At 36.6% G+C, this 23,024-nt stretch overlaps 2 protein-coding genes across 8 annotated transcripts in view; one reads left to right on the top strand and one right to left on the bottom strand.

Annotated features, from left to right (window-relative positions):
* LOC110023360 (uncharacterized GTP-binding protein YjiA-like) overlaps positions 1-7,781 on the top strand; it is a 61,734-nt gene extending 53,953 nt beyond the window's left edge. Inside the window, exons 8-10 of the mRNA XM_020722738.1 lie at positions 4,206-4,288; positions 4,461-4,565; positions 7,283-7,781. Of these exons, the coding sequence (XP_020578397.1) occupies positions 4,206-4,288; positions 4,461-4,565; positions 7,283-7,420 (326 nt within the window). The 3' untranslated portion in view covers positions 7,421-7,781. The remainder of the gene's footprint in view (positions 1-4,205; positions 4,289-4,460; positions 4,566-7,282) is intronic.
* Positions 7,782-15,528: 7,747 nt separating this feature from the next.
* Positions 15,529-22,303, bottom strand: LOC110023605 (CST complex subunit STN1). Of its 7 annotated transcripts, none has more exons than XR_002293918.1 (4): positions 21,796-22,303; positions 17,734-18,094; positions 17,042-17,107; positions 15,529-15,685 (listed from the first exon to the last, which is right to left on the bottom strand). XR_002293918.1 is itself a non-coding variant. In XM_020723093.1 (2 exons), the coding sequence occupies exon 1, from the start codon at positions 22,272-22,274 to the stop codon at positions 21,822-21,824; it is 453 nt and encodes a 150-aa protein (XP_020578752.1). In that variant the 5' UTR covers positions 22,275-22,303; the 3' UTR covers positions 15,529-15,685; positions 21,796-21,821. The 7 variants fall into 7 exon arrangements, 2 of the variants coding, with proteins under 2 accessions (XP_020578752.1, XP_020578754.1); XR_002293919.1 differs by lacking the exon at positions 15,529-15,685 and adding an exon at positions 16,527-16,745 and having other exon boundaries at positions 17,734-18,097; XR_002293917.1 differs by lacking the exon at positions 15,529-15,685 and adding an exon at positions 16,527-16,745.
* Between the last annotated feature and the right edge of the window lie 721 nt (positions 22,304-23,024).

Raw genomic sequence — 23,024 nt, 5'->3', positions numbered from 1 at the left:
AGTCATGATCGAGTAGAGCTAGAGGAGAACACCATAACCCGTTATTTGGGGGGCTTGAAACAAACTATCAGCGATGTGGTACAACATCCTTGTTTATCAGTTGAAGATGTTCAGACACTAGCCCTTAAGAAGGTGGAGAGGCAGTAGAAGCAAAGCAAACAACAGTCATTCTTTAGACAACAAACCTCAGGCAGGTATTCTCCTACAGTTACAACGACTGACAAATGTACTTCGGGTGACGCAAGCAAGCCCAGGCAAGGGAGCGACACTTCGGTTCAGAGTAGGAAGAAGCAGGAGAGGAGTAGCTTCTCCAACGCTTATCGGCCCGGAATTGTTACATATGCTACGACTACGGTCACATAGCCTCCATCTGTTTCATAAGCAGAGTAGTCACCATCACAGATCAGGTTGTTGGGGAGGAGGTTAGCGACGATGAGAAAGTTGAGGAATAGGGTGAGGCGTATCAAGTCCAATCAGATGAATGAGAGGCGTTCGTGATTCAACGGATCCTGCGTACTGAGGACACGAGGAATCCGCAGTGGCTTTGCCATAACATATTCTGCTTCCGCTTCGCAGTAAACAGAAGGGTATACAACCTCATCATCGACAGCGGGAGCAACAAGAACGTAGCACTACACAAATGGTAGATAAATTGAGACTTGCAACCGAGAGACATTCCCAATCGTATTCACTGTCGTGGTTGAAGAAAGAGAATCAGTTTAGCATCAGTCGAAGATGCTTGGTAGAGTTTTCGATCGGAGGCCAGTTGCAGGATCAATTGTGGTGTGGCGTGGTTTCTATGGATGTCTGTCACATTCTATTGGGAAGACTGTGGCAGTTTGACCGGATGACGAAACACAAATGATTCAGAAACACATATTCCTTCACCAAGGATGAGAAGCACATCATCCTACTTGCCTTAGTAGAGCTTGAGATCACATGAGCCGTTACCAGCAGAGTAGCGCTAGTGGGACCAGTTTTAGTGATGTCATCACCGAGACAGCTGCTCCAAATACATGACAGATACGACCGAGGGTATGACAGGTCGACAGCGTAACATTGGCGCTACCCTCGTGCGGGAAGGGTCAGATTACTCTCTTTGCACACTCGATTGAACTGATTGTGAGTTACTTTGGGAAGATTCAACAGTATAGGCTTGGTTCACAACCTCAGGAGGACAGATTGATATGAACATTTTCTCGCAAGTTTGAGAAGACTCTTGGTGCTTTAGAGGGTGATGCAGTCACCAGTGGGTTCCGGTGCTACTCAGATTACAGGCGAAGAATTGGAAGCTTCGACCAGTGAGTTCGAAGCTCCTCCAACCGTAGGAGACTGAGGCGGGGTGTTATGGAGGACCGGTCTCAAGTGGAGGGGCTATATTTCTCTCCCCACTCCTTCCTTCCTAGTATTTTTCTATTATAAGTCCTTACCAATTCTAAATTATGATATATTTTACTCGTCCTTGCCTTAATATGAAATTCTATTAGTTTATTCGTTCTTGCCTAATCTGAATTCTTATTATTTTTGTTCTTCTTTCTTATTTTTAACATTGTATAAAATAATTCTTAGTCCTCATTATAAATAGGGGGTGTTATGCTTAGAATCTTTTTAGTTTTTGCTGTTTTTGCTTTCAGATTTCTTATGTGGAATCATTTTCCCTTTTGTAATGTTGTATGCAAGGAGATGGTGGTACTGCAATTGTATCCTACTCCAAGTTGGTGTTGTATCTTCCTTTTTACCCTTACCTAACCCTTCTCCTCCCCCTCTCCTCCGCCGTCGACCTCCCCTCACTTCATCCCGACACCTAGCTGCCCTTCCCCAACAACATAACCTTGTTGTTCAGCTTCCCGGACTTTCTCCCAGCACCCAACCGACCCTTCCTCAACAACATAACCTTGCTATCCAGCTTCCCAGACTTCCTCCCAGCACTTAGCCGCCCTTCCCCACACATAACCCGCTGTCCAACTCCCCATCCTTCATCCAACACCTAGCCGCCCTCCCCCAACAACATAACCTTGTTGTCCAGTGTCCCGGACTTCATCCCCGTGCCAACCACCACTTTCCCTGTAGCAAATCCTGTTGTCCAACCACTCCACGTTCGCCGCAACCCACCTACTGGCCTCTCAAATCACCCCTTTGACCCCCCCTTCACAACCTCCATCCTTGATTCTTTCCCTTAGCAATTCGCCGAGACCACCACTGTCATGGATCTTCTCTTTTGGTCCAAGCCAGAGATTGATATATTATTGTATTTCCCTTTCTGTTTGTGTCATGTTGTAACTCTATCTCAATATTAATAAAAGTCGCTTTTGTTTCCGCTGATTTTTTAAGTAGTTCTGGTATCATTAGGTTTCTGAAAAGTGAAAGTGATCACACCGTATTCTATAAGTAATATGTTTCAGTGATCATTCTATTAGTGGTTTATTATTATTATTGGAAATGATATGCATAAAATTTTATCAATGAAATCATTTATCCGATTATTAAATAAGTAATAAGTCATATTATCATTTATCCGATTCTATAAGTTGGTTTGGTCATATTAAACGTCGACCATTAGATGATCCGATTAGGAGAGTAGATGTTTTAGATTCGACTTGTGTTAAGAAAGGCAAAGGTAGACCTAGGAAGACTTGGGCTTATTGTATTAAAAATGATCTTAATTTACTAGAACTAAATGAAAATATGACACTAAAAATAGGACGCAATGGAGAGAAAGGATTCATGTAGCTGACCCCACGTAGTGGGATTAAGGCTTTGTTGTTGTTGTTGTTGTTGTTGTGAAATCATTTATCCAAAATCAGGTTAACACTAAGGATCTGGGCTTCTTGAAATACTCCTTAGAGATTAAGGTATTATGGAGCAATAAGGGTATTTTTCCATCTCAACAGAAATATTTTATGGATTTGTTAGAAGAAACTGTGAAATTAGGAGTCAAACTATGCAGTACTCCAATAATTCCTAATCAACAACATACCAAGGATGGAAAACCTTTTCATGATCCTAAATGATATTGGAAGTTAGCGAAAAAATTAAACTACCCCACAACGACTCTCTTATGCAGTTAGCATTATAAGTCAATTCATGTCTTCCTCCACAATCCATCATTGGTCGGTTTTGGAATAAATACTATGTTACCTTAAAGGAGCTCTTGGATAAGGCATTCCATATCAGAGCCATGGGCATATAAATATTGATGTATCTCTGATATAAATTGGGTGAGTTCCAAGATTAATGGAAGATCCATTACTTGATAGTGTTTTTTTTTTTTTGTTGCAATTTGATCTCATGGAAGAGTGAGAAGTATAATGTAGTGTTACTATCTAGTGCAAAATCTAAGTATCGAGAAATGACACATGCTTTGCGTGAATTAATGTGGATCTCCCAATTCTGATCGAAATGAGTTTTAAAATGACAATTCCAGCAAAGCTGTGATGTGAGCAATTCATATATCCTTAAACCCCTTCTTCCATGAACGAACTAAGCACGTTGAGATAGATTGTCATTTTATTCGTGAAAAGATTTGACAAAATTTAAATTCTGCAGCTCATGTAAAGATTGAGAACAACTAAGAGACGTTTTCACAAAGACCCTTAATGGAGCTAGGGTCACTTATATTTGTAAAAAGCTAGGCACTAGGTACAATAAATATCTATGCTCCAATTTGGGGAGTGTTATGAAAAGTAATAAATCTAAAGCTTATGTATTAGGAAGCTTGATATTGGGTAATCTAATTAGAAGAGATCTAATTATAGGATCTTTTTAATATTAAAGATATTTATAATCTGTAGAGATGGGAGTGTATATAATATGTAATATATGTTTCAATTGTGAAATAAGAGAAGAGCTGCTTCCTTTTACAGTATAATTAAATTTTATCACTTCAAAAAAATCAACAAGATTATTATATATTTAACCATTCATTTATTCCCTCGAGATAATTGCCTCTGTTCTTTGGTACGTCTTTATAAACTATTACATGACTGCTGGTGTTCTATATTTCCATTAATAGTATTATACTAATTGTGTAGTTCATAAACTTCTTTTATATCCTCTTTGCAATAATAATTGTGTAGTTTATTTAGTTCTTTAATATCCTCTTTGCCATAATAATTGTGTAGTTCATTTATTTCTTCGCTTTGTAGTGCATCACTTTCATGAATTAGTAAAGGATTAAGTTATTTGATGTCACTCTTATTATGCAGATAATCACGAGCATCATCATATTCATGATCCTGGTGTTTCTTCTGTAAGCATTGTTTGTGAAGGGAGCCTCGATCTCAACAAGGTTTCTTGTTTTTATTTCTCTATATACAAGTGCTTTAGACTTCATTGCCATCTATTGCTTTTCATAATCAAGATACAATGAACGTAAATTAGTAGTTTTTTTTTCTTACTTCGCTGTTATACCTTATTGGGTCTTTTTAACTTAACAAGCCACTACTTCACATTGGCTACAGGCAAACACGTGGTTGGGCACTTTATTGATGGAACGGAGTGATGACATATATCGAATGAAAGGTCTTCTTTCTGTTGAAGGCATGGAAGAAAGATTTGTTTTTCAGGTTTGTACTGTGCTAACATTAATTTAGTTTGTATAACTGTTGAGGTTTTATTTTACTGTGACGAACTTCCAATTTTTTGGCAATTTGTGCTTGGTTCGAGTGTGAGTGAGATTTATTATACATATCTTGCTAAAGATAAAATAAAACTTTGCATTAAATAATTAATAGACATATTTCGTTCACATCACTAACTCCTCTTTTCAGGCCAAAATTCCTATATTTAGATTTCTGATTCAATAAAACTTTGCATTAAATAATTAAACATACTCTCAAATATATAATTATTTATCTAATAATAGATTAACTTATTAACTTATTTAAGATATTACACAAACTTTCGAACTCTGTCCTAGCTCACACGCGAGGCTCACTCCTTCCTCTTTTTGGTCTTGGCTCGACGGCGTGAGTTCTTCTTCCTCTGCTATGCGAGTACAGTGTCGAAGGTCACACCTCCTCCCTTCCTTGACTTTGACTCAACCCAGAGCATGCCGTCACCACCACTTTCTTCCATATCTTCCTCAATCAAGCAGCATATGAATCCTGGTAAGGCACGAAACCCCCTTTCCCTCTTCATTCTGTTTGAACCTTCTTCATCCTGTTTGAATCTTCTTCTTCCTCCTCTTCCTCCGCGCGCCTAGTTCTTCTCTTTCAGTCTCATCAAACTCAACGCACGCAGTGGCTTCGGCTCTTGGCTCGATCTAGAGTCACACATGCAACTCCTTCCTTCTCTTTCTCTGCACTCATGAAAACTGGCGAAGTCGTTCGATTAGGGCACGAAGGTTTCCTTCTCCGATTTTTGTCACTGAAATTGCTCCCCTTCTTCTATTGTTTCTTCCTTCCTCTCTCATTCCTTCTCACTGGATACGATCGAATGAGGAGTCAAATAGTAAAGGTCGCGATCTAATCCTCGACAAAATGCATCTTTTCGAAACGACGCCCTTATTTATTTATTTATTTATTTTATTTTATTTCTATTATTACATTTATGTTGGGATTGCTCTTAGTGTCTCATTCTAGTGTTGCATCTAAGAGCAAATGATACTTCGGTTGTATCTCATTCCGAGTGGTGACTATTCCCGGCTTCCCCTTCCTCCACAACCTTCCCTCAGCTACTGCCATCACAATATCTGCTGCAGCTGCCTGGAAACAACCCTCTTTAGCTATTTACCTGCAGCTTCTTGTTGCTCCAGCCCTGTCCTCGCCGTCATCATTGTTCCAGCCTCCCTCTTAGCTGTCGTTGCCGCCATCTCTGTGTCAGCTGCCCAGGACCCTTGCCCTAGCAGCCTTGCTGCTATGGCGTTATTCCAGCAGCCAGGACGGCCCCTTCACAACCTTACTGCTGTCCCTGCCTTTCCCAACCTTCCCAGCCACTGCTCCTCCCCTTCCCACGCCAGGACAGCAAAGATATTGCTGTTGGTATTATTGTTCCGGCCCTCATGCTTCACCATTGTCACTCCGAACCCTTTCAACTCGCTGTTTTACTTTCTGTCCAGCTCTCGACCACCTTGCTGCCACCCTTCTTGTTGAAATTTGATTTTCTAAATACAGAATCCCTAATTTTAAACTTTGAGAACAGTGTTGCAATCCACATCAGTAATCTCATGCTTCAGGATTGAACAAAACACTTTGTAATTTCCTTAGTTATGTTTGTCTGTATTTGTGTGCTACAAGTAGTCTTCCAACAAAAAGAAAACAACAACAAGCCTTTATCCCACTAAGTGTGATCGGATACATGAATCCTTTTTCTCCATTACGTCCTATTGAGTTTCATATTTTCATTTAATTTTAATAGATTAAGAACATTTTTTATATAATTTGCCCAAGTCTTTTTAGGTCTAACTCTATCTTTCTTAACATAAGTCGAATATAAAATATCTACTTTCCTAATAAGGTCATTAGATGTTCGGCGTTTAATGAAACCAAACCATCTAAGACGACTCTCTCTACTCTCTCTAATCTTGTCCGCACTCTCTCTAATCTTGTCCGCCTTTGGAGCTACACCAACCCTATCATGGATATATTCATTTCGCATTTTGTCTCCACTCATCCACTCACTCATCCACTTAAGCATTCTCATCTCAGCAACAATTAACTTTGTTTTATGCTTCTCTTTTAAAGGCCAACATTTTGCGTCATAGATCATTGTAGGTCTCGCCACCATCTTATAAAACTTTTCATTAAATATGAGTGACACTTTTCTATCACACAATAGGTCTGATGCATTCCTCCACTTCAACAAACCAACTTGAATTCTACTAGTAACATTCCAATCTATATCACTATCACTCTGAACTATAGACCTGAGATTTGTAAAACGATCACACCTTTAATGATCTGATCACCCATAATTACAACCCTACCACTACTGCTGCTACTACTAAAATTAGATTCCGTTTTTTCAGTTTTAAATCTACTCAAATGAAGTCTTTTAGACTCTAATGTAGACCTCCATTTTTGAAGTATTTCCTGAACTCTTTCTCTAGAAAAAAAAAAAAAAATTACATCCTTCCATGCAGGCAGATCATTTTTTTCATGCATGTTTGGACTTCCCACCATAGTTGAGTTCATTAAAAATGACGTTTTTTTAATCTTTATTTTGAGTCACTCATGCATGAATTTAATTACTCCGCTGTTTGAACGAAGTGATAATTGAAACTTGTCTCTCTCACCACTCATTGCAATGGTTAACTTAATCCGTCCTTTGCTGTCTGATACAGGGAGTTCATGACATCTTCCAAGGGTCTCCTGATAGATTATGGGGTTCAGAGGAACCAAGGATCAACAAAATCGTATTTATAGGGAAGAATCTCAACGCTGAAGAATTGGAGAAGGGCTTCAAAGCTTGTCTGTTGTGATGGTATTTCTTTTGCCAAATATTCTTCTAATGTTTTAATCAATGTTGTTTAGCCTTCTCCACTTTTATACTGATAAAACGAGCATTCTCTGTTTAGTGTGCAAAATTCAGAATAGAGCATGCCTTGTACCAGTAGTGTTTTTGATCCTTGCCTTGGAAGGAAATTTCGCTTTTTTCTAGTCTCTAGCACGAGTCCGCTGTCTCAAATTAATCAGTCATTTTGTATGGGTGATGATTTATGGTCCGAAACACAGTCCATAGTGTGGCGGCATTTTTAATATGTCGAATGATTCAGACTGAATTCGAGCTAAAAAATTTGTACGGTGTAGCATTGTTCATTTTGATGTCTATGGTTTCTATCATTTTCTCTGTCATCTTCATTGATCCCTGCACTAAAAATTTGAAGAGTTGAATTGTTGATTGATTAAATTCTAGGAACATTTGCATAAATGACACTCAATTCCTATGTATTTACTTGTATAACACCTAAATTTTAATTTTTGCATGACTGCCATACGGTGTAGCATTGTTCATTTTGATGTCTATGGTTTCTATCATTTTCTCTGTCATCTTCATTGATCCCTGCACTAAAAATTTGAAGAGTTGAATTGTTGATTGATTAAATTCTAGGAACATTTGCATAAATGACACTCAATTCCTATGTATTTACTTGTATAACACCTAAATTTTAATTTTTGCATGACTGCCACCTTACCTATGCATAAAAAGGTGTATTTCACTTTTAAAAAGTTCAAATAGTGGTATTTTTTGATGTGATATGAAATATTTGGGTGGTATAAATATAAAAACTAAAGTTTAGGTGTTAGATATGTAGATACAGAGGAGCTGAGTGGTATGTACATAAATGCTCCTAAATTCTATTTGCTTTGGTGAAGAGGATATGATGCGGGGCTTGGAGGATAGGCGGAACAAGTAGATGGGGCATAGGGAAATGGCTAAACCGGCCAATCGGTTTAGCCCTTGAGTATTATGGTCCAGTAGGAGGCTAGACCGGCCCATCTGCGGCTTCCAAGGGCGGAAAGTATCTCTACTCATTGTTGCTTCCCCTGTTTTTTACGCTTCTTCCTCTTTTCTGGCTGTTGTCCAAAGTGGAAACATTCCTTCCTAGTTTATCTATTAGCTATTATTAATGTGTTGTTTTCTGGAATTAGGGTTAGTTTTTCCTTATTGTTGCGTTCAAATTTCTCCTTTGGAGTCTTAGCTCCCTTAGAAGGGCTTTATCCAACTACGGGTGACGTTTCAGTTGTATCCCTATCCGAGATGGTGTCGTATCCTCCCTTATCTTCCTCTCCAACGTGTTCCCGACATCTTCATAGGCCTTGCCACCGCCTTTTAATCCCCAGCTGCCTTGCCACCCAACTACTGTAGTCATCTCTGCTGTCCAGACTACTTTCTAGCTTGCTTAATCCCTTTCCCCGTATTCCTGCATGTTGTTCATCCCTCCAAGCCCTCCTTCACTTCAGGCCGCCCCATTACTGCTCTCAGTCGGGCTATCATAGCCCTCCGGATTACCTACCAGCCCTCAACAACACTTTCCCTGCAACCACTCTCATTGTCCAGCCCACCTACCGGACCCCAGATCCCTTCCTAACTAATCTCACAACTACCAACTCTTCCCCATACTCTCACCACATTGTCGACGCCACAACCGCTCTCGAATCTTCTCTTCCAGTTCTATCTGGACTTTGATCTATTGTTGTTTTTCTCTTTTTGTTTGTGTCGTGTTGTGACCCTATTTCTGTATCAATAAAAGTTTGCTTTTATGTTTCAACTAAATCTTAACTAGTTCTGGTATCATTTGGTATCAGAGCTAGTCTAACCCTAGTCTTATCTTAGGGTAACCATGACCCCTAAATCTCAAATCCCCCTTGTTGATTTTCAAAATCAACAAACCCAAAACAACTTCTTAACACCCGCTGTCAACCACCAAATAATTTTCCTTCCACTACCCAAAACCTAACCCCACCAAAATTTTGATTTTCTATTCCTTAATCCCTAGTTAATGCCACTAAGGAGAAATATGTCCGAGTCTACCAAGGAAGTGATACGATGAAAGCTTCGTCGCCTTCGACAGAGGCTTACATAAATTGAAGAGTTGACATAGAAGAGATTACCTCAACTAAGATCTGGAGAGTCGAAGGGGAGAAAGAGGAGAAGTTTTGAATCTTCTCCATAGGGATAATTTCAGCAACAAAGAAGCTGTGTTTCGGAATCCAGTATCAGAGGAGGCGTAGAGAGGGATTTGTTACTCCCTTTCAAAGGGAGAATTTCCAAGAGATATCATTTGGAGGACACAGATTACAAAATCATGTTGAATTTACTAGAGTTTGAGGGAGGCATGGATCCGAATGAATTCATTGATTGGCTACAAACTGTTGAGCAGATATTTGAGTATAAAAATGTGGTAGAAGATAAGTAGGTCAAACTAGCTGCTATTGAGGAAGAATACCTTCTTATGGCGGGAGAATGTACAACGGCAGAGGAAACATGAAGGCATCGATAAGATTACCAATGGGAGAAGATGAAGAAAGTCATGCAGAAAAAAATATCTTCCCCCCGTCAAAACATGTTCATGAAGCTCCACAATCTGTAGCAATGAGATCTTTCAGTGGAGGAGTTCACTGCTCAGTTCGACTATTTACAACTGAAGTGTGTGCTGATAGAGCCAGAGGAGCATACAGTAGCCAGATACTTTGGGGGCTAAAGTCTATTATTACTGATGTAGTGCAGCTACATATGTATTATATGTTTGGGGATGTCCATACACTAGCTTTGAAGGTGGAGAGACAGTAGAAGCAGAGCAGGCTTCACCGCAACAAACATCCTTCAGGAAGGCAGTCACCTGTAGTTATCACGACCAACAAGGGTATCTTAGGAGAAAATAACAAGCCCAAATAAGAGAATGACACTCCAGATCAGAGCGGGGAGAAACAAAAAAAGGTAGCTCCAACACTGTATTGGTCGGGATGTGTTTCAGATGTCACGGTTATGGTCACATAGCCTCAAGCTGTCCCACGAGCAGAGTAGTCACACTTACTGATCAGGACGTCGTGGAAGAGTTAGCCATGAGGAGAAAGTTAAGGAACAGAGTGAGGTGTACCAGCTTCCACCAGATGAAGAAGAGACACTTGTGATTCGACGAATCCTACAAATCGAGGGCACATGCGATCTGCCGTGGCTTCATCACAATATTTTCTACACTCATTGCGCCTTGAACAAAAAGATATGCAACCTTATCATCGATGATGAGAGCAATAAGAATGTGACATCAACTCAGATGGTAGAGAAATTGAGAATTTAAACTTAGAGGTATTCTCAGCCGTATTCACTGACGTGTCTGAAGAAGGAGAATCAGACCAACATTGATCGGAGATGCTTGATAGAGTTTTCGATTGGAGGCCTGCTGTAGGACCAGGTGTGTTTTGACTTGGTTTCTATGGATGTCTTCCACCTTCTGTTAGGAAAATCGTGGCAGTATGACTAGTGAACCAACACGATGGATTTAGAAACACATATTCCTTCACCAAGGATGGGAATCACATAATTCTACTTTGGTGAAGCCGGAGATCACAAGAGCCCTTACCAGCAGAGCGGCCACAATGGGACTAGTTTTAGTGACAACAGAGAATAAGAGGACTGAGACACCCGCTCCAGACACGGGGCATGCACAACAGAGATTATTTTAGGGTCTTAGGGTTGACATCATACGACTAGGGCCACCACCAAGCGGGAAAGTTCAAGTTGCACTTACTTCAAATCTAGTAATTCCAACCGGGGAGTATGTTGGAAGTATTCATTAGTAGAGACGAGACACGTTGACTCAGTTCGACACTGTAGCAGACTCCCAGAGGACGGGATCGGTGTGGATGTTTGCTTGTAAGTTCGGGAAGACTCTTGGGTAATTTGGAGGACGGTGGATCCAGGTGCTACTAGGATTGCAGACAAAGAACCTATGTTACACGAACATGTAAACACAGATACGACACGAATAGAAGACACGTCTACTATTGAAAATATGGGACCTAGACACGTGTTAGACACATCTCTATAATAAATATTATTGAAAATACATGGATATATTAAATAAACAAAAGAGAAAAAATAATTACATTTACTTTCAAAAACTAAGGTGCCTATAGATACATCTTGAGCTTATGACTTACAAAATGCAAACATAATAACATAAATTTTCTTGTATTACATCAAAATTTAACTTTCATAATTCATTAAAAGAAATAAAAGGATAACAGACTTCTTTGGCATGTACTTTCACTTCATAATTCACACACTATGATCATCATTAAATATCATAGATTCAAACTCTGGCTCGTCAATAGAATTGTTTGCCATCGAGGGTCTCAAATCCATCTCCTGTGACATCCCCCATTTTAGAAGCTAAAACATAAAATCTAATTTTAAGAAGTAATAAATTAACAATGCATCCCATATTGACGTGAGAATGAGTGGTATTTACTGTAAATTTTGAGGTTGTTACATATACACACCACCAAATTCTTATGTATTTACACATCTTACATCTAACATTTGACTTTTTACATTTATGCCACCCAAATTTTATCTCACATCTAAATATATAAATCAAATTAGATGAAATACATCTTTTTAATTTTTCTATATATGTAAGGTGGCATATACGAAAAAAATAAAAATTTTGGTGTTAGAAATGTAAATACATAAGAATTGCTGGTATGTATGCAAGTCATTCCTCAATTTTACATTTTGTTTAATTTTAATCTTAAAAATATTTTTTTTTAGACTTTTTTTTATTTTATTAATTTAAAACACTCATGTCCACTCTCCTTTATTTAATATTATTTAATTTAGGGTTTGTTTGGGGCAGTTGTCCAGATAAGCAACTTATCCTGATAAGTTGTTGGTCAGCAGTTTATTCGAATAAGCAGTTTGACTGTTTGGTTTGTGTGTTTGAGAAACAACAGATTCTGGATAAATGATCATTATGCCCCTGTTTTGGATAAATTGATTAGCTGTTTGTTTTGTGTATTTCGAAAACAACTGATTTGCAGATTTTTTAAGTAAATGAACAATTTGGTACGAAGAAGTTGTAATATTCTCAATAAAACTACAACGTCTACACATTACATATTTAAGAACTAATAAAACCTCTTCATAACATTACATTTTTTGGAACACTCTTTATGTAAATCTATTCTCATTTCTAGCTCTCTATAAGCCACCAAATTTATAGAGAGAATGAAACCATCGTCCATATTAACAGGGTTGATAGCAGCAGGAGAACCAAAAACTTCTTAAAATTGAGTTCTCATAATGTGAAACAGACAGGCTAATGCTAGCCGATATGAAATGAGATCCATCTTCAAAAGGGGAAAACCTCATACATCAATTCCATGACAGAAGAATTTCATCCTAAAGCGTGAGGAGCATATGAACTTCAAATGAATGCTTCTTGATGCCACAAATGAGTGTTCTCAGTCGAAGGAAGTTGTTGTCTGCCGCGTCGGAATTGGAGGATCAAAACGTTCAGTTGGGGCGAAAGACATCCAACAGAGAACACTCAGAGAAGAAAACTCATCTTACGGCAACGTCGGCAGCCTCCGCAGACATGAATTCCGACGAACTTCACCATCCCCACTCTCTTTCACCCAACTCTATCCATTATACTAGCGAACAAGACTTTGTGTAGAAAGCAGTTAGGAATCCCAAAATCCTCATTGTTTTCGAAGAACCCATCAGAAGGGAAGCGAAACTGGGGATCGAATGAGATGGAAAAGTACGAGATGGTGCGCGATATCGGATTCGGGAACTTTGGGGTCGCGAAGCTTATGTGAAATAAGGAGACAAAGGAGCTTGTCGCCGTCAAACATATCAAAAGAGGGCATAAGGTTCGATCCAGAAGAGGAGATGGCGAGGGGGTCGAGAGCTCCGTCCTTGAGGAGGAGAAGGCGAACGAGAAGGTCGAGTGATTCACTTAGGGCAGAGAGAGTGAGGGTCACATACGTCTTTCGCTCGAACGAAATGCGGATCGCGGGGTCTTACCCGCGATCCGCATTTAATAGAAACCTGCAAACGGAGTTTTTAAAAACACCTTCTAAACACATTATTCAAACAGCCGATGGCGTTTTCAAAACGCCACCGCTGTGAATAAGCTCCTCCAAACGCACCCTTAGACACTTATGTCCCGTGTTCAATAAATGTCTCAGCTGTGTCGGAGTCGTGCCTTGACAATGCATGACTCCTTATTTAGGAGTGACATATCAAAGAACTAAAAGCTTCGACGAATGAAGTCTATGTTTCCCAACGCCATAAGAGTGGCATGGGGCTGGGAATTGAGCGGGGCACAAGGGATAAGCGGAACCGACAAATGGGGCATATGTGAATGGATGAACCTGCCGATTGGTTCAACCCTTGAGTATTTTGGTTTAGCAGGAGGCTGGATCGACCTGTTTGTTGTTTGAGGCTCTCAATCTCGGAAAGTTAAGCTAATCTTTCCCACTTCCTCTATTTTTGCCACTTCTTCTACCATTTCTGGTTGCCGCCCAAAGGGGAAACCTTCTCTTCCTAGTTTATCTATTAGTAATTATATATATGTTGTTTTCTAGAATTAGGGTTAGTTTTTACTTGTTGTTGTGTTCAAATTTCTCCTTTGGAGTTTCTCACATGGTAGGGTTGTATCTGAAGACGGGTGGTTCTTTGGTTGTATGCCAATTTGAGGTGGTGTTGTATCCCCCTTATCTCCCTCCCCATAGGCCGCTGACCCCCTCCTCTCCATCCCCAACCGCCTTGCTGCCCATCTGCTGCAGACGTCCCTGTTGCCCTTTCCCGACATTCCTACTTGTTGTCTACTCTTCTAGACCCTCCTCCACTTCAAGCCGCCCCATTATTGCCCTCAGTTGGGCTGTCCCAGCTCTCCGGATTGCCTAGCAGCCCTCGAAAACCCGTTCCCTGCAAGTACTCTCACTATCTAGCCAAACTTACAGGACCTCAAACTCCTTAACCGATCATATCCTCACCACATTGCTGATGCCACCCCCACCCTTGGATCTTCTCTTCCAACCGTAGCCAGAGATTGGTTTGTTGTTATTTTTCTCTTTTCATTTATGTCATATTGTAACTCTATTTCTATAATAATAAAAGTTTACTTTTGTGTTTCCCTTAAATCCTAACTAGTTCCGATATCCGGATATTTCTACCATGGAACCCTAACTTTATTTGATACCAACTTGACAACAAATGGTTTTGGAAGTCCTGGTAAATGAAGTCAAATATTTTGGCTAAACTTGAATGAGAACTTGGAATTATCCAGGATTCAGATATCAGACAATGGTTGAGATGTGAATGAGATAAAATTTACATAGTTTGCTCTTCTTGGTGATAGGTAGTTTTCTATATGGCAAAACCAACAGAGGGTATATGCAGTAGAAAACAAGTAATGCAAACGGTCAAATTATTTGAATTTCTCTAGACTTCCGGAGAATAAAGAGTATGGAGAATTATGTTATCAAGTTTCAATTGCTACATTTTTTATGCTTAATTTACGGAAACCAAGACCTTATGAATGTAATATATGAGGTTTATGAAAAGTCTTTAATTATAATTACATTGAACAACGGCAGCCTTTTATTCGCAACAAAATTGGTTTAAAAACAGTAAGATTTTTCATGTCCATTGCTACCTAATTGTTAAGTGATTATTTATTGATTGAAGGGTTTGATTATGGTTATCTCTGGCTAACTTTTGAAAGATTTGCATAGTAGTAATTAATTGAAGTTAAATTTACATGGATGTCACGCAATTCTTACGTCATAATATATATAATACCTCAATTTTCGTATTTCAATTTAGGCATGTTACATAAGTACCATCCAATTCCTATGTTTTTTAAATATCCAACATCTATAATTTGATTTTTATATTTATACCGACAGAGATAATATCGCATGAAAAAATATTACTATTTTTCAACTTCCAGAAAGTAAGGTACACATTTTCATGCATATGCATGAATAACATGGTTACAGACAACCATACACACATACACACATGCATGGATATACATACATACATATATACATATATTTGTGTGTGCGCGTGCGCCTTGCACTCAGATCAGTTGGTCCGACATCTGCGTGTCAGTTGTAAATCCCCTCTGGTCCAGGGTTCGATTCTCCTAATAGAGGGTGTGATATTTGAATTGTTAGGCGCATCGAGAATGGTGGGGTCTTATATTACAGGCCCTTATATGTATCTGTAAAAATTAAAGGTAGATATTTAAATACATAAGAATTGTATGGTATGCATGTAAATTTTTCTTAAATTAATTATACTTTAATGTAATTAACCTAAATTACGTGAATTGTGTGCAATGTAAATGCTCTTTTATATTTAATATGTAAATAATAGTGATATTTTTAACATGAAATTAAAAATTTGAATGATATGAATATAAATATGAATTGTTAAATAATTGATGAGTAAATACATAAGAATTATGTGGTATGTATTTAAATGCCCGTAAATTTAATTAGCCGTTGTTGGCTCTATTTTTGGAATATGATGCAAAATGCGTGTGCATGAAATATATTATAATGTCACTAGTTATAACAAAGTTATCATTATGACATGACGTGAAGAAGCATTCTAAAAACAATAATCAAATGCCCGATTGTAAAGAAGAGCTTTTTTATTTTTATTTATTATTTATTTTTTTTTTTGTAGAAGAGATATTTGTTCGTTATATGTAAAAGGACTCATCACATTGCCATTTTTTTATAGAAATTTCAACACCTATCAATTTTAAGTCTCACCTAAAAGATAATTGTGATGAATTAGTTATGGATTGATGGATGGAGTTTGTCAAAATATAGTCACAAATTGTAAAATCACAAGTTTTAAGGAGAGTTATAGGCTTCCATCTTTATCACAAATCTATTGCAAACTCAAAAAAATTCATTGCAAATCTAAGTATATTGAACATGAACATCCACTTCAAATTCATATATAGTTTTCAATCAGCTGACTGCAACTATTCTTTTCATCTTTTAAAAGTTACAAGCATCCAACAATATTCAAAATCATGTTATACCAAAACATGTTTAAACCATTACATACATCATACAACTGATTTTCACAACAATGTAAATCAATAACATACAAAATCTATAAGAGTTGGATGGTTCTTTTTCAAACTAAATGTGCGTTGTTCTGGATAACAGAATTAATTAGTGTTTTCCATATATTATGTGTGTGTGTTTGTATGTATCACAACACTATCTGATTCCACTTACGTGCATGGATATCTTAACATCCTGCAAATATCATAAAAGGATGAACTCTAATATAATCAATATGCACAAACAATTACTTTATATAGTTTGTACAAGACATTTTTTTTTATATCACTTAGTATACAATACATTATAAGTAATATATAAGTATTTTCATATTAAAATATTTAAATCATTCATATTGATTTGACCGACAAGATTCAAGAAAATAATCAAAGTAAAGTCTCACGAATATATTAATCATGTATTAAAAACTTTCCATGCAATTGGTTTAGAAGTCAATAATGTTATTTCAAGTTAAAATTAAGTGTACTCACCTCACTCAGCTGGCTTATCTTAAACCTTCAAACACCCTTAAGTTTTGTCTTCCAATGGTTAGCCACCTATAATATTAGAAAAGATAATTCTTAAATATTCTTTGATTATGTTTAATTAATTTTTCTATTAATTATAGTATTTTAATTTTTAGTTAGAATATTTTATTTTAAGTATTCATGTCACTTAAATTTGACTATCAATACTACAACTTTAATCAATATCTACGATTTATATTAAATTTTATTCAATATCCAACTAATGTCTAATCTAATTTAAATAAATACTTGCAAACTTTGATATTATGATTCCAACAAATCTTTCATATTATTATTAATTTTCAAGCTCAATTTTGTATATAACTTAATACAATTTCAATTATTATTATTATTATTATTATACTAATGTTATTATTATTAATAATAATTAATATTTGTTATTCAAAAGTAAGATTATAAATTAATTATTTCAATTTAATATTTTATTATTAAAAAGTAGAGAACATAATCACTTATTAATTTTCACTTACAATGAATGTATATAAATATTTAAATTTTTAATCTTTGTTGCCTAATTATCCTAAGTTCATTAATCTTTTCTTAATTATTATAAATTAAATTTAAATTTTTTTCTTAAAATAATATCATCTTAACATTTCATATAAGAAAGCATTAATAAAATAAAGTATCCTAACCTTATTAATACCCTCGAACCCAGTTCAACGCATAGGAGTCCACCACCCCGGCCTCCCTAACCCAATTTTCTTTGCTCCGGAACGCACGAAACTCTCCTTGTCGGCAAAGCCACGCGTGTGTCCCACTATTCACTTTCATGTGTGCTAACCCGAGATAGCCTTCCCCTCTTATCTTCCAGCCTCAAGCCTTCAACTCATGAAAGAACCAATTGTTGTCTTCTGCCCTCGAGCTGCTTGAAAAAGTCCACTGATTGCTTGTTGCTTGATCGCAGACCACACGACGCTGATTGCTCCATCTTTGGTTCTCTGCTTCACTTCTAAGATAGTTGAAGTTGTCTGGCTAAGAATAGGACTTCATTGCCTGCTGCTTTGAAATGCTTATGTTATAGAGTTTTTTCTTTAAAAGTCAAGCATGACAGTCCCATTTCTCATATCGTATTGACTTGAATATGTTAAGTCTATGTAAGTGAGTTTTCCTATACAATCTCCTTTAAGAAAAAAGATTGATTATCAAATATCTATTATGAGAAACTTCAATTTAGCAAAAAAAAAAAAAAGAGACTGTCTTATCACTCAAAACTAATGAGTGATGAAGGGAATAGACCCACCAACATGCTTTATCATGCCCCCTTCTCAAGCATGCAATATTTGCTTGTAGTTAGGAAGAGATTGAACGAACAAGTAAAAAATTAACATTGGGGTTAAAAGCAAATTTAGTTCATAAACCCATATCTAACATAACAAAAAGAGAAAGAAAGCTTCCTTTATGGTAGAAGTCGTAATTGCAATCATTACAAAGTCTTTATAGTAAGATAAAGAGGGAATAGAATTGTGAGACGATGTAGCGTTATTTGAGAAGATCTGAGGAACAAAAACAAATTATGATTTAAAATTGGTATTCATTCGATAGGCTCAGTAGAAAAGTCTGACCCATGGTCATCGTAGAGCTACATTTCATAATCGGGGGATGACAAAATGAGCATCCTACCCACAGACGAATGAATAATGACTGATACACTAAAGAAGCAACAATAAGTGGTAGGCAAGCATATGAGTTGAAAAATAGATGTTGGTGAAGTGGGTTCAAATTGATAAATTTAAATGGGATGTTATAAATCTAGTCAAGACCAAATAGTAGAAGAAACTTGAGCTAATGACAATAGTTTATCTACCATAAGCACTATAGAGGATATACACGAACAGTTTGAATGATCTTCGCAAGGTTATTACACTTATTTGTAATACTGTTATATTTAGTTGTTTATCACACACTCATAATGACTGAAATGTTGTGTTGGGCTCTTTTATGAATCTAACTTCATTTGCATGCATGCTTGATAGAGTCGTTGCTTTCTCAAGCATAACAAAAAATAATGCTCATAGGCTTATAAGGTTTAAAAAGTTATAATGAAAATCAAGGCAATTTCCTCAACAGAATTGAAACATATGTTTCAAATTGAATCGAGGCTTGCGCTACGAAATAAAACAAAAAAGAGTCAAAAACTTATACAAAACATACAATGTTCTATAAAAAACAAAGCCTAAATTCATTAAAGGCGTGTTCTAAGGAAGCACACAAATATAAAAAAAATTTAAATAGAATCAAATTGAATGAAGACGTAGGCTGCAAATTAAAACATTAATAAGGCATAAAGCTATGAAAATTTAGAAAATATAAAAAATTCATCAAAAATTAATAACCTTAATTCATTAAAGACATATTATAAGAAATCACACATAAAAAAATTAAATAGAAATTTCGAGTTCAGAAAACACAAAAACTAGTAACTTATTATAAAACAAGAATCTAAATGAAGTCTTTTATGCTATAAGATTAGCATCATTAACATTATTATCAGTGGTGGGATCATCTAAAGAATTATCATGATATCAAAAAGCTCAATTGTCGTCTCTATCACTTTCATGTGAGTGATACCATTCATATTCTTCCTGCTCTAAGACTATAACTTTTTTCTTTACTACGTAAAGATTGTTATAATAAGAACGCCCAAAATCAGGAAACATAAAATAACAAAATAATATATGTTCCATAATGATTTATATTTTCTTGGCTTTCACCAATATAGTTTATAAGCATTATCTTTTCTCTTAACACCAAGTTTGACCATTATAGTTTACAAAGGGCTAGTAAAACGTGAAAGATTTTTGAATAATTAATTAGAAAATCTTCAACTAAACTCTAACAAAAAAAAGTTACATAAAACATTCTCTTAATCAAGAGTTCAAAATCTCATTTATTTGTATATTGAATGACCATGAAAGCTAATCATAGGTGAGTGTAAAGACAGCTAACAAAGCGAGTGAATGACAACAATCAAATGATGGAACCACATGATAATTCTACTAATAAAGAGAGAGTGAGAGTTGCGATTGTTGCAGCTCTATGATGAAAAACCATAGTTGTTTGAATTTTTAATAAAAAATTTGGTTGTTTTGGTTTTATTTTAATTAGTATTATTATTTTTTAAAAATATCAAAAGCCCATAAACTAAAAATTTCTACTAAAATCACAATTAAATATTTCAAAAAGCCCATAGCAGTAGCAACTCAAACTTTAAGATGCAAAACCTCACGCCTCGATTTATTGAGGCATATCTTTTAAAAAATGGTAGAAAATTATAGATCTTGGATTTTTTTACTATCGCCTTAGAAAAATGGGTTTAAAGTATAGGTTTTGAATTTTTTTTTTTAAATGTAGATTTATCATTTAAGTAATCATGCATGAAATAAAAGATACATGTATTATTCAGTTGGCTAGAGTTGTAGACCCAATATTTGTACTACAATAAGATTACTTATATCTTGTATAATTAGATTTGTTTGAGTTGTCTTATATGTATCTTCTGAATTCTTTTGCATACAAAATTGATGAGCAATATTATGTATTGTTTTAAAGATTTATACAAAAATTGCATCACAATGATGTATCTGTTATCTTTCACTTGTTACAATGCATTTTTGTACTTTTTATATGCATTCCTATGTACTTTCCATAACAATGGGAGATGTATTCATACATGTAGAAATATTACACAATCCTACCTTATGGCATACTATCACATGTGGTTACATACTACAAACATTTTTTAATCATGATGTGACATGATGTGCAATGTACTGTTGACTATTCTATATAAATACGTAAAAAATACCTATAATGAAAAGTTTGGATTGGCTGAAATATATAACCCCATGTAGAAGTGTAAGATAACAGATTTCACCTTCCTGACCAAGAAAAAGGCCCATAAACACTAAAAGAGAAAAAAATATTGCGTCCGGACAACGGAAAAAATGCATAGATCGCGTGCGAGATATATCTGAGGAAAAAAAAAAGAAAATCCGTGCATCGCGTCCGTTGTCCGGGCGCAGCTTGCGTCCGGACTCCGGATGTAATTTTTTTTCCTAAAAGAGGTAGAAGAATGGATATGATATTTTACATATGATTACTGGAAGCATATGCCACTAGCCAACCGGTAGAAAAGGTGTGGCTTTGTTATAATTGGGGGAAAGCCACTAAAGTGAATAAGATATTGTTATTGGTAATGATTGGTATCTACATGAATACAGATTGGTCATGTTATTTTTTAATGATGCACATAATGTTTAATATGAATGCTTACTAGCTGACTGTATGCTTGTCACTAATGAGACATTGAGGTGAAATCTCATTATACATGATACACAAATTGCTTTATGTCAACCCATCCACACATATTCAATTATATGAACACTAAGACAAACTGTAAGCATGCATTTTCCTTTTCCCTTTCCATGAATTGAATATTATGGTAGGTTTCATGTAAACTATTGGTATTAGGCTTATGCTCACATCATTGTGTCTGCATGTATATTTAGTTTTAGGGAATAAAAAATATATTAATTACATATAAAATGTACTATAGAAAGTGATAACCTTGTTTTTTATAAATGATTTTTAGTAAAATTCAAATTATTATATTTCAAAATTTTAAAAACATTTTTATATAGTTTGAATTCCAAACAAAAACGGCACTCGGGCAAATCATCGAACAGTTGCTGTACCTCAAATCACCAAGTTTACACATTGCTCACGCGCGATGTGGCACTGCCAGCGGAAGATCATAGAAATCGCGTGCGAGCTTAATACACTGCAGCCAGTGTAAGATCTCCGTGTTGGGATCCCTCTCCACGACAACGTCCTTCACCGTTATCTGTACCTCGCCGCGAAAGACCGTCACGCGGCCTCGAACCCTAACTAGCCCCCCGATCTGCACCTTTGCGGCATGTTCGCTGGCATCGGAAGAGTGAGGAAGGAGGTGGTGGTTAAGCCATAGGACGCAGGGCACACAGCCGGAACCGTCATCGATGAGGAAGCGAAGTAGCTTCGGCCGGAGATTGCGAGATGTGACGATGCCGAGAGATTCTGCACGGAATATGGGGCGGCCGTGACGGGAGATGGTTGGAGGAGCGGAGGAGGACACGGCGAGGGAGTTGAAATCGGCGGCGAGAAGCTTCACGTGAGTGTTTCGGGTTGGGTCCATGACAGAGGAAAAAGCTAACCGGGCGGCGGCTAAAGATTTTATAAATGTAATTTGGAAAACGGAAAATATTTACATAGAGAGTACCTACGCAGAACTACGTGCGTACAGAAGAATTGTTAAGAGGGTTTGTCATTGTTATTGGGATTAATACAAAATTTCTGAATAACAACAAAAAATATAAGCGTGAAACCGTGGAATGTATTGATATGCAATTGGGGATTATTGAGAGGTTATACTTCATTAACCTCTCAATAACCCCCAATAACAGAGTTCTTGGAAGTTTATTTTATGGAATACTCACACAGAACTGTGTCTATTCCATACGTAAATAGCGCTCTTCAAAAATAACCCTTTTTATGTCTTAACTAGGGCTGTCAAATGACGCATTGTTTGTGAACAGCTCGTGTTTAGCTCGTTAAGAAGTTCGTGTTCGATTCATTCGTTAAATTAACGAGCACAACACAAACATTTTTTTGTGCTCGATTTATAAATAAATTGAACATGAACAAAAAATTTTTCATTCTTGTTAGACTCGAAATACTACTCATCAATTATATATGTATGTCTGTGTGTGCATGCGTGCGTGTGTGTATATATTATTTTTATTTTATTCTATTTTATTTTATAAAGGAAATCAGTATTTGGCAGAGGCCAAAATACCGATTTCTCATGTGTTATGTCCTATGATGAGCAGCCTGTGCCATGTGCGCATGCCTTGGCTTGTTGGTGACCGAATCACTGTAAGCCCCC

This window comes from Phalaenopsis equestris, unplaced genomic scaffold (genome assembly GCF_001263595.1).
Source record: "Phalaenopsis equestris unplaced genomic scaffold, ASM126359v1 Scaffold000224, whole genome shotgun sequence".
Classification (NCBI taxonomy): Eukaryota; Viridiplantae; Streptophyta; class Magnoliopsida; order Asparagales; family Orchidaceae; genus Phalaenopsis; species Phalaenopsis equestris.
This window is presented reverse-complemented; position numbering and strand designations above follow the sequence as displayed.

Bases quoted from the DNA above. Each gene is read 5' to 3' on its own strand.
- LOC110023605 (XM_020723093.1), bottom strand. From the start codon at position 22,274: ATGGACCCAACCCGAAACACTCACGTGAAGCTTCTCGCCGCCGATTTC.